Source organism: Lithobates pipiens, unplaced genomic scaffold (assembly GCF_037356315.1).
Source record: "Lithobates pipiens isolate NorthernLeopardFrog02 unplaced genomic scaffold, aLitPip1_a1.2 Scaffold_22, whole genome shotgun sequence".
Classification (NCBI taxonomy): Eukaryota; Metazoa; Chordata; class Amphibia; order Anura; family Ranidae; genus Lithobates; species Lithobates pipiens.
In genome coordinates, this window is record NW_027507784.1 from 29,622,073 (window position 1) to 29,634,288 (window position 12,216).

The 12,216-nt window shown below is 44.5% G+C and overlaps 1 protein-coding gene across 3 annotated transcripts in view; it reads left to right on the forward strand.

The window, feature by feature from the left end:
- HSD3B7 (hydroxy-delta-5-steroid dehydrogenase, 3 beta- and steroid delta-isomerase 7) overlaps positions 1 to 12,216 on the forward strand; it is a 121,712-nt gene that overhangs the window by 19,955 nt on the left and 89,541 nt on the right. For all 3 annotated transcript variants that reach the window (XM_077447225.1, XM_077447226.1, XM_077447227.1), the window contains exon 2: positions 10,645 to 10,801. In XM_077447225.1, the coding sequence (XP_077303351.1) occupies positions 10,645 to 10,801 (157 nt within the window). The remainder of the gene's footprint in view (positions 1 to 10,644; positions 10,802 to 12,216) is intronic.

The window sequence follows — 12,216 nt, forward strand, 5'->3', positions numbered from 1 at the left end:
TCGGGGTCTTGAGAAGGGCAGGGAGCCTCGGGCAGTGTGGATAAGGGCGTGGAGGAATATCAGACCTGCCTTTGGTGAACTGCCCATCTCTGGGTGAGGAGCTCTTTTCTTTTTCTGGTTCTTTCACTCCCTTAGCTTTTTTTGGTTAGTATCTTCTTTTTGAAGAAGGGCTGCATGCATAATGGGTGCAGGTTTGTTTCTTAACCTCACAAGTTTGATGTCTGGTGTAATGGTGTGAGTCGTAATAGGATTTATGTTATTGCTGTAAAGTATTTTTTTTTTTTTTGGTTTGAGAGCAGTTTTGCTATATTTATTTTAATTTATGTAAATATGTATATATTTATGTATATTTATATATTGTGATTTTATGCTTAATGATTGCAAGACTTTTAATAAAGAAAAATTGGGAAGAATGTTCCTTACATTGGTGATCAGTGGGAAGAATGCTCCTTACATTGGTGATCAGTGAGAAAAATGTTCCTTACATTGGTGATCAGTGGGAAGAATGTTCCTTACATTGGTGATCAGTGAGAAGAATGCTCCTTACATTGGTGATCAGTGGGAAGAATGTTCCTTACATTGGTGGTCAGTGAGAAGAATGTTCCTTACATTGGTGATCAGTGAGAAGAATGTTCCTTACATTGGTGATCAGTGGGAAGAATGTTCCTTACATTGGTGATCAGTGGGAAGAATGTTCCTTACATTGGTGATCAGTGAGAAGAATGTCCCTTACATTGGTGATCAGTGAGAAGAATGTCCCTTACATTGGTGATCAGTGAGAAGAATGTTCCTTACATTGGTGATCAGTGAGAAGAATGTTCCTTACATTGGTGATCGGTGAGAAGAATGTTCCTTACATTGGTGATCGGTGAGAAGAATGTTCCTTACATTGGTGATCAGTGAGAAGAATGTTCCTTACATAGGTGATCAGTGGGAAGAATGTTCCTTACATTGGTGGTCAGTGAGAAGAATGTTCCTTACATTGGTGATCAGTGGGAAGAATGTTCCTTACATTGGTGGTCAGTGAGAAGAATGTTCCTTACATTGGTGATCAGTGGGAAGAATGCTCCTTACATTGGTGATCAGTGGGAAGAATGTTCCTTACATTGGTGATCAGTGGGAAGAATGTTCCTTACATTGGTGGTCAGTGAGAAGAATGTTCCTTACATTGGTGATCAGTGAGAAGAATGTTCCTTACATTGGTGGTCAGTGAGAAGAATGTTCCTTACATTGGTGGTCAGTGAGAAGAATGTTCCTTACATTGGTGATCAGTGAGAAGAATGTTCCTTACATTGGTGATCAGTGAGAAGAATGTTCCTTACATTGGTGATCAGTGGGAAGAATGCTCCTTACATTGGTGATCAGTGGGAAGAATGTTCCTTACATTGGTGATCAGTGGGAAGAATGTTCCTTACATTGGTGATCAGTGAGAAGAATGTTCCTTACATTGGTGATCAGTGGGAAGAATGTTCCTTACATTGGTGATCAGTGAGAAGAATGTTCCTTACATTGGTGATCAGTGGGAAGAATGTTCCTTACATTGGTGATCAGTGAGAAGAATGTTCCTTACATTGGTGATCAGTGGGAAGAATGTTCCTTACATTGGTGATCAGTGAGAAGAATGTTCCTTACATTGGTGATCAGTGGGAAGAATGCTCCTTACATTGGTGATCAGTGGGAAGAATGTTCCTTACATTGGTGATCAGTGGGAAGAATGTTCCTTACATTGGTGATCAGTGAGAAGAATGTTCATTACATTGGTGATCAGTGGGAAGAATGTTCCTTACATTGGTGATCAGTGAGAAGAATGTTCCTTACATTGGTGATCAGTGAGAAGAATGTTCCTTACATTGGTGATCAGTGAGAAGAATGCTCCTTACATTGGTGATCAGTGGGAAGAATGTTCCTTACATTGGTGGTCAGTGAGAAGAATGTTCCTTACATTGGTGATCAGTGAGAAGAATGTTCCTTACATTGGTGATCAGTGGGAAGAATGTTCCTTACATTGGTGATCAGTGGGAAGAATGTTCCTTACATTGGTGATCAGTGGGAAGAATGTTCCTTACATTGGTGATCAGTGGGAAGAATGTTCCTTACATTGGTGATCAGTGGGAAGAATGTTCCTTACATTGGTGATCAGTGGGAAGAATGTTCCTTACATTGGTGGTCAGTGAGAAGAATGTTCCTTACATTGGTGATCAGTGAGAAGAATGTTCCTTACATTGGTGATCAGTGAGAAGAATGTTCCTTACATTGGTGATCAGTGGGAAGAATGTTCCTTACATTGGTGATCAGTGGGAAGAATGTTCCTTACATTGGTGATCAGTGGGAAGAATGTTCCTTACATTGGTGATCAGTGAGAAGAATGCTCCTTACATTGGTGATCAGTGGGAAGAATGTTCCTTACATTGGTGGTCAGTGGGAAGAATGTTCCTTACATTGGTGGTCAGTGAGAAGAATGTCCCTTACATTGGTGGTCAGTGAGAAGAATGTCCCTTACATTGGTGGTCTTTGGGAATAATGCTCCTTACATTGGTGTTTGATTTTATTTCTCCATTTTCACGGCATTTCCTCCGTGTGTTTTTTATTTTTTTTGCCAATTTGTCTGCTTGTCCTTTTGCTATGATGTCACAAGATTCTGCGATGAATGTGATTAAAATCAGGTGGGGTCATTCACACCACGCGAAAGGTTACTAAAGCAAAGTTCTTTTGTTGACCTTTCTGAGCAGACTACTTTATTTACACATTATCCGTTCTGCAGCTCAACACGTTCTCCTCCCCCTCCCCGCCACCTGCATATCAAGGGGGTCTTATTTCATACGCCTTGCCAGGGTTTTCTTTTCTTATTTCTCTTGCTGCAGTTACAAAAAAAAAAAGAAAGAGACTCCTGTGTGTAAACGAAAAAAAAAAAAAAGCTGTAAAAACTTAGTGAGCAAATCTTGGAGAATCTCAAAGATGGCAGAACACAGATTTTTAGCTGGGGATGGTGGCGGGGGGACTCCTCCTGTATCTGATGTGCCGCTCACCATTCTTCACCATCGCTGCTTAAAGGGTCCCTGTACAGGGTTCCCGGGTCTGTACACCACCTGTGCCCATTATGAGGGGTTCCCACCATCCCTGTGCTGAGTTCCCAGGTCTGTATACCTGCTGTGCCCATTATGAGGGGTTCCCACCATCCCTGTGCTGAGTTCCCGGGTCTGTACACCCGCTGTGCCCATTATGAGGGGTTTCCACCATCCCTGTGCTGAGTTCCCGGGTCTGTACACCTGCTGTGCCCATTATGAGGGGTTCCCACCATCCCTGTCCTGAGTTCCCAGGTCTGTACACCCGCTGTGCCCATTATGAGGGGTTCCCATCATCCCTGTACTGAGTTTCTGGGTCTATACACCTGCTGTGCCCATTATGAGGGGTTCCCACAATCCATGTGCTGAGTTTCCGGGGTCTGTATACCTGATGTGAAGTCAGTTTTGGGTGGAATTGCCCTTCATCAAAGAAAAGGTTCTACATGTAATGTCAGCTTGTAGGGTGTAGGCGTACTCAGAGCTCAGCCAGAGTTCATAGCACAATACTGGCGCACATTCCTGTCTGTATAGCGGACAGCTGAGCTTATGTTGGATGGATGCCGGATTGGAACACACAAGAGCCTCCATATAATCCACCTATTGGCTGACACACACTTGTACTGAGGCCATGCATGATTCAGAAGGGTTACTGTGCCTCCAATTACGGTGTGCGAAGGCTTAGCGAAGGCTTAGCTTTTACAATGGTTGGAAATAATGTGATCCTCTATGCGGCCGCTCGGTGAGGAGGGTGGGGGGGCCTTAACACTGAGCAGCTGCATATACGCGGCTCTGTTAAAACAACTCACCGTGCTGAGAGCCGGTGGGTAACCGGCAGGCATGTACTGGCCGTAGGGTCTACCGGGAGTTTCCCGGTGGGCCGATGACTCAGTGGGCCACTGTGATGTAAGGGGGCTGCTGATGGGACACTCTGATGTAAGGGGCTGCTGATGGGACACTCTGACCGCGTACACACGCGGGGACTGTTCGCCCAACTTTGTCCGTCAAACAGTTTCGGCAAACAGTCCGCTCAAAATTAGCATGGACGGACATGGCCACACACGACGAACTAACAGTTTGCTGAAACCGTGCGCGATGACGTGAACGGCACGTACGACGGGACGAAAAATACGACGTCCTATACACTGCATTATAACTTTCGGCGTGTTAAGCCTTTCTGAGCATGCGCGGAACTTAGTTTGTCGAACAAGCCTACACACGGGCGGACTGTTCGCTCAAACAAGGTTTCAGCGGACAGTTTTACGGAATTTCCGAAAAACCTTGTTCGTCAAACTGTCCGCTGAAACTGTCCGCTGAAAGCCCACACACGAGCGGACTGTCCGCCCAAACACTGTTCAGCGGACAAAGTTGGGCGAACAGTCCGCCCGTGTGTACGCGGCCTTAGATATAAGGGGGCTGCTGATGGGACACTCTGATGTAAGGGGGCTGCTGATGGGACAATCTGATGTAAGGGGGCTGCTGATGGGACACTCTGATGTAAGGGGGCTGCTGATGGGACACTCTGATGTAAGGGGGCTGCTGATGGGACACTCTGATGTAAGGGGGCTGCTGATGGGACAATCTGATGTAAGGGGGCTGGTGATGGGACACTCTGATGTAAGGGGGTGGTGATGGGACACTCTGATGTAAGGGGGCTGCTGATGGGACACTCTGATGTAAGGGGGCTGCTGATGGGACAATCTGATGTAAGGGGGCTGGTGATGGGACACTCTGATGTAAAGGGGGTGGTGATGGGACACTCTGATGTAAGGGGACTGCTGATGGGACACTCTGATGTAAGGGGGCTGCTGATGGGTCACTCTGATGTAAGGGGGCTGCTGATGGGACACTCTGATGTAAGGGGGCTGCTGATGGGACACTCTGATGTAAGGGGGCTGCTGATGGGACACTCTGATGTAAGGGGGCTGCTGATGGGACACTCTGATGTAAGGGGGCTGGTGATGGGACACTCTGATGTAAGGGGGCTGCTGATGGGACACTCTGATGTAAGGGGGCTGCTGATGGGACACTCTGATGTAAGGGGGCTGCTGATGGGACACTCAAAATATAAGTGGGCCGGTCTGGATGAAGTCCAGGACTAAATTTCTGTCCCAGTCCAGTCCTGGTAACCAGTAAGCTCCCAATGCATACTAGCAATCTGGAGTAGGGATGAGCTCAGGCGTGTTCACATGGAACACGTGCAGAGCCCGCCAGGAAGTCGGCACAGCGCTGCGCTAATCAAAGGCAGTGAGACATTGCCCCGAGCTGCAGAGATCGGGGCAATGTCTCACTGCCTGTGATTAGCACAGCGCTGCACCGACTTCCTGGCGGGCTCTGCACTTGTTCCATGCGAACACGCCTGAGCTCATCCCTAATCGGGACCTTTCCGAACATGTGACAGCCAATCACAGCGTTCACATGACCTGAATGCCAGCATAGCCTCCCGGCTTTTACAACTCATTAAGGGGCCAGGACGCGGGCAGCAGGAAGGGGTTATGGCTGCAGATTTTAATAAAATGAAATTTTATGTTACATTTGTTGCATTGCGAAAAAAAGCTTGCATGACCCTTTAACCACTTGCCGACCGATGTTGGCAAATATAAGCCGGCAGAATGGCACGGCTGGGCAAAGTAACGTACCCCTGTGTTACTTTGAATTTCCCGCTGCGCGAGCGCCGTAGCGGGACCTGTGGATTCCTTTGCCGTGGGGATACCCGCGACTGTGTCACGGAGCTCAAGAACGGGGAGATGCCGAAGTAAATAGCATCTCCCCGTTCTGCCTTGTGACATGACAGAGATCACTGATCGCTGTCATGTCAGTGGTAGCCCATCACTCCCTAGGACATACTTAACCCCTTGATCGCCCCCCAGTGTTTAACCCCTTCCCTGCCAGTGTTATTTATACAGTAAGCAGTGCATTTTTATAGCACTGATCGCTGTATAAATGACAATGGTCCTAAAATAGTGTAAAAAGTGTCCGCTGTGTCCGCCATTATGTCGCAGTCACGATAAAAATCGCAGATCGCCGACATTACTAATTTAAAAAAATAAATAATAAAAATGCCACAAAACAATCCTATTTTGTAGACACTATAACTTTTGGCAAACCATCAGTATATGCTTATTGCGATTTTTAATTTTATTTATTATTATTTTTGGTATTAAAAAAAATATGTAGAAGAATACGTATCGGCCTAAACTGAGGAAAAAAAAAAATTTTTTTATATATTTTTGGGGGATATTTATTATAGTAAAAAGAAAAAAATATTGCTTTTTTTCAAAAATGTCGCTCCTTTTTTATTGTTTATAGCGTAAAAAATAAAAACCGCAGAGGTGATCAAATACCACCAAAAGAAAGCTCTATTTGTGGGGGAAAAAAAAAAAGGAATGTCAATTTTTTTAAGGGTGCGACCGCGCAATTGTCAGTTAAAGCGACGCAGTGGCGCATCGCAAAAAAAGTGCTCTGGTCAGGAAGGGGGGTAAATCCTTCCGGGGCTATGGTTGTCAATGCGACAGTAAACGGGACTCAAAGCAGGATGTGAAATTCTGACAGCGGGCAGGAAATATTAACCACATCCTGACCACGTGTGACTATCCTGTGTTCAAGCGTTGGCAAAATAATGACAAACAATGGAATAATGTCTTTTTTTTTTTTTTTTCACGTCACTTTATATTGGTTTCCTGCAACCTGCGCTAAATCCCTCGCCTTTTCTCTCTGCGCTGCGTTTGGCAAAGAACTCTTTATTGTCATAATGACAGACGCCGCTGATGACCGCCACTGGGTTAGTTAGCTGTCATTGTTTACCACCTAGCGTGGGGTAATGTGAGCTGCACTCTGATTGGTCACACCGGGTAATGCCCCTACTGCGCTGATTCTCAAATCATCTATAAGGTAAAGATCAGAATCAGCTTGGGTAATGGTATTTGCATGATGAGTTAATTATGAAATTAATTATATTAATTATATGAATTATTATATATTATTTATGAAATGACATGTTACGATTGTTACCTTGCGAAAAAAAAAAAAAAAAAAAAAAAAAAAGCTTGCGTGACCTCTAAGTTCCTGAAATGCTCGGAGGCCAGTGTCGCTTGCGCCAGCGTTCAGACAAGGCGTCTTGCATAAGACGTGATTCGCTTACTGAGACCAGACGACCGCGTTCATTAAAGTGGACCTGTCATTGATATTTATTTTTCCATTGATCTTAAGAAATGGAAAATGGTAATGTGAAAAATTTTATTATTCTTTTCTGCACTGCTGAGAAAAATCGGGTGCCTTTTCGGCGCTGCCTTGTGCCGCCATTTTTCTTGAAACCCGTCACATCTCTGTTTCATTGATAAAGGGACACTCGCAGGCAAGATGGCACTGCACAGCGGAGTAGCGTGGCACCGTGAATTATCGGCGATATCAAGATAGTGCAATTGTGACATTTTTGCTAAGTAAAATAATCAATTTCTTTACACATGTTCCTGTGGAATGCGACGTGATCCTCAGAAATAGCGAAATCTAAATTTTTTATTTATATATATATATATATATATATATATATATATATATATATATATATATATAATTGTATGTGTGTGGTCTTAAGTGGATGTAAACCTGAACAATCTGGGCACATATATCTGCAGTGTTTTCTTATCTCTCTTTAAAGCACTAAGTCCCGTGTCTTTCTCCTGCTCTGTTCTTCTGTTATCAGCCTGATAACTTCTGAGAAGTTCTGTCAACTGTGATAAAACCAGCCTGAAATTTGTGTCAGGGCGGGAGTTATAAATTAGCACAGAGCTGGTCCATTCACAGCACAGCTCTGCAAGTCTGTGCCTATGAAGAGAGGGGGGTGGGGGGGGGGGGTGTGTGCCTTTCCCCCAATCAGCTGTCTCACAGTGTATGGCAAGACTCCCCTCCCCCTGCTGGAACAGAAAGAGAGAAAAATTCTAACGGGATGTGCACTTTCTAAACAGTATATGAAGATGAAGACAGCAGATATACATGTAAAACTTAGGTAGGGAGATTTGTTTCATCTCTGTGTACCATCTGAGGCTGTTCACTTCACTGGGTATAGGAGAGGGTTTACATCCACTTTAAGGCTTCTTTCACACTGGGGCTGTGGGTGCATCGGCGGTAAAGCGCCGCTATTTTTAGTGGTGTCTTAGCGTCAATTTCGCGCCGATATTCAGCCACTAGCAGGGCGCTTTTACCCCTACTAGTGCTGAAAAAGTGTTAAAACCACTGCTAAACACTGCTGCAGTAGCGCTATGCTGGTGGTATAGCTGCGCTGCCCCATTGATTTCAATGGGCCGGAGTGGTTTACTCATTCACTGCTCCAAAGATGCTGCTTGCAGGAGTTTTATTTATTTTTATTTTTAATGTCCTGCAAGCGCACCGCTCCCAGTGTGCAAGCACTCAGGGCTTTCACACTGGAGAGACAGGAGCAGCTCTTTGCAAGCGCTATTCTTAGTGCTGTAGTGCCCGTAAAGCGCTTCAGTGTGAAAGGGGTCTAATGGGGCACGCTGGACCTCAGCAGAGGGGCCGCTGCTTCAGTGGGTCCTTCTCTGTAGTATGCTGGCAGGGGACAGGCTTTTCTATTATTTTCTAAAGGAAATGAAATGGAAGACTTTGCACACCTTTTTTGCTTTGGCGCAGCTGGTACATATTTAACGGATTTAAATTGAATGTTTTGAGGTTTAAAAATCCAATTGGAAGCTGACTTAAAAAAAAAAAAAACTTGCCTTTTTTGAATTAAGGTGGGTTTTCTGTTGGGAGCTCGGTATGAGCTTTGGGTAGTGGAGGAGAGTCATTGCTATGGGAATGGAGCCAACGTAGGCTGTAGGGGGCAGCACAACCAATCACACATTCTGTTGGAAATCCACAAACTGTGCATTCGCTAATGTATGGTTTGTGGATTTCCATTGGTGGAATAATGTACTGTACTTAAAGTTCACCCACTCTAGGGGCAGATCCTTGACAGCCGGGGGACAAATGACTTGGTTTTAAAAATTCTGCCATTATTTAACCTGAAAAAAACAGAGGACATCTAGTGGCGGAAAAGAAGTACTGCAAGGGATTCAAGGTGAGAATTACAATAGAAGCTTCTTTTTAACTGCTTTCAGACCGGGACCATTTTGCTGGCTTAAGACCAGACCACTTTTTGCAATTTGGCACTGTGTCGCTTTAACTGACAATTGCGTGGTTGTGCGACATGGCTCCCAAACAAAATTGACGTCCTTTTTATTTTTTTATTTTTTCCCCACAAATAGAGCTTTCTTTTGGTGGTATTTGATCACCACTGCGGTTTTTTATTTTTTGCACTATAAACAAAAATAGAGCGACAATTTTGAAAAAAATTCATTATTTTTTTACTTTTTGTTATAATAAATATCACCCAAAAATATATAAAAAAAAACAATTTTTTTCCCTCAGTTTAGGCCGATACGTATTCTTCTACATATTTTTGGTAAAAAAATCGCAATAAGCGATTATTGATTGGTTTGCACAAAATTTATAGCGTTTACAATATAGGGGATCGTTTTATAGCATTTTTATTTATTTGTGTGTGTGTATATATATATATATATATATATATATATATATATATATATATATATATATATATATATATATATATATATATATACATATACACATACATACATTTTTTTTTTTTTTTTTTTTTTTTTTTTTTTTTTACTAGTAATGGCGGCGATCAGCGATTTTTTTTTTTTTTTTTTTTTTTTTTTTTTTTTTTTTTTATTGCGACTGCGACATTATGGAGGACACGTTGGACATTTTTGACACATTTTTGGGACCATTGTCATTTATACAGCAATCAGTGCTATACAAATGCACTGATTCCTGTGTAAATGACACTGGCAGTGAAGGGGTTAACCAGGGGGTGGCAGTGTAGGGGATAAGTCTGTCCTAGGGGCATGTTACTAACTGTGGGGGGGGCGTGGCTGTGTGTTAGTGAACACTGATCTCTGCTCCAATCACATGGAGCAGAGATCAGTGTCACTTGTTGCTAGGCAGAATGGGGAGATGCTGTTTACATCGGCATCTCCCCGTTCAGCCTCCCCGTGAGACGAACGCGGGTATCTCCGCAGCGATCGAGTCCGGGGGACCCGCGAACGGACTCATGGGGGTCCCGACCGGCATGCGAACATGCCGGCGTGCATGCAATGGCAGGGGGGCAAATACAATTGGACATACCTGTACGCCAATATGCCTGCCCGTGCCATTCTGCCGACGTACATCGTCGTGCGCCGATCTGGAAGGGGTTAAAGTTTTTACTGTTTTGTTATCAAAATGATCATTAAAAAAATGGTGCACAAATGTTTTTGTATGAATATAGTTACAAAAGGTGGCATAAAAGTCCTTTTTAAAGCTTACACATCTTCAAAGAATTCCGAAAATCCAAAGGGTTGTGAGGACAGAGACATCAAAGATCACATAAGGGAGTATTAATCCATCACTGGCTGAAGAGAGATTGAATGGATTGTGGAATATTTATGTATATTTTGAAGGTCAAGTGATCTGTTGTCTGTATCTGCCGCCGTTCCTTACACAGTTCTTCCTTCTCCCGCAGATGGCACTGGAGGAAGGCCAGGTGTACGTGGTGACCGGAGGATGCGGTTTTCTTGGCTCTCACCTGGTCCGAATGTTGATAGAACGAAGCGATAACTTGTCTGAGATACGAGTGTTCGACCTACACATGGATGAGACCCTCGGGACCCTCAGCAATGGTGAGTAATAGTAACCCAACTCCAAGGATAACCCAAGAAGCACCAGAGACCCCTCACCTTCTCCACCAAGGGGTCTCTGGCTGGGCAAATTTTTGGTAAAGAGTTACATTTTCTGTCCATGGTTTCTCATTTCTTTTTGTGACATAGATCGAAATTTGTCCGGTTCCAGCTGAATTGCCTTCACTATGAATTGGGGGACCCCACTGTGGGGATTTTCTCTCATCAAGATATTGGGAACCCCTGCTGTGGAGGTTTCCCTTACCAATAATGTGAGGGCCTGACTGGGGAGATTGTCCTCACCAAGAATTGAGGGACCTCGCTGGGGTGCGTTCCCCTCATCAAGAATTGTGGGGACTTCACTGGCGTGATATCACCAAGAATTTAGGAGTGTGTCTATGGGAATGCTTCCTCCAGAAGCCCATTTGTGAGGTCAGGCACTGATGTTGGACGAGAAGGCCTGGCTTGCAGTCTTCGCTCTAATTCACCCCAAAGCTGTTCTATCGGGTTGAGGTCAGGACTCTGTGCAGGCCAGTGAAGTTCCTCTACCCCAAACTTGCTCATCCATGTCTTTATGGACCTTGCTTTGTGCACTGGTCCAAATCATTTGGTGGAGGGGGGGGATTATGGTGTGGGGTTGTTTTTTAGGGGTTGGGCTTGGCCCTTTACTTCCAGTGAAGGGAAATCTTAAGGCGTCAGCATACCAAGACATTTTGGACAATTTCATGCTCCCAACTTCGTAGGAACATTTTGGGGATGGCCCCTTCCTGTTCCTGTTCCAACATGAACATTGGGCAGCACAGTGGCGTAGTGAGTAGCACTCTCACCTAGCAGTAAGAAGGGTCGCTGGTTCAAATCCCAACCACGACACTACCTGCCTGGAGTTTGCATGTTCTCCCTGTGCCTGCGTGGGTTTCCTCTGGTTACTCCAGTTTCCTCCCACACTCCAAAGACATGCTGGTAGGTTAATTGGCTTCTGTCCAAAATTGGCCCTAGTATAAGAAGGGAGACCTTGGATTGTGGGCTCCTTGAGGGTAGGGACTGATGTGAGTGTGCAATGTACAGGGATAGGGACAATTGTAGACACTCACTCAGGTTGAACTGGATGGACTGGTGTCTTTATTCAACCTTGCTAACTATGAAACTAACTATGAAACTATGACAGTGCACAAAGCAAGGTCCATAAAGACATGGATGAGTGAGTTTGGGGTGGAGGAACTTGACTAGCCTGCACAGAGTCCTGACCTTTAACACCTTTGGGATGTCCAACATCAGTGCCTGACCTCACAAATGCACTTCTGGAAGAATGGTCAAACATTCCCATAGACACTCCTAAACCTTGTGGACGGCCTTCCCAGAAGAGTTGAAGCTGTTATAGCTGCAAAGGGTGGGCCAACTCAATATTGAACCCAACGGAC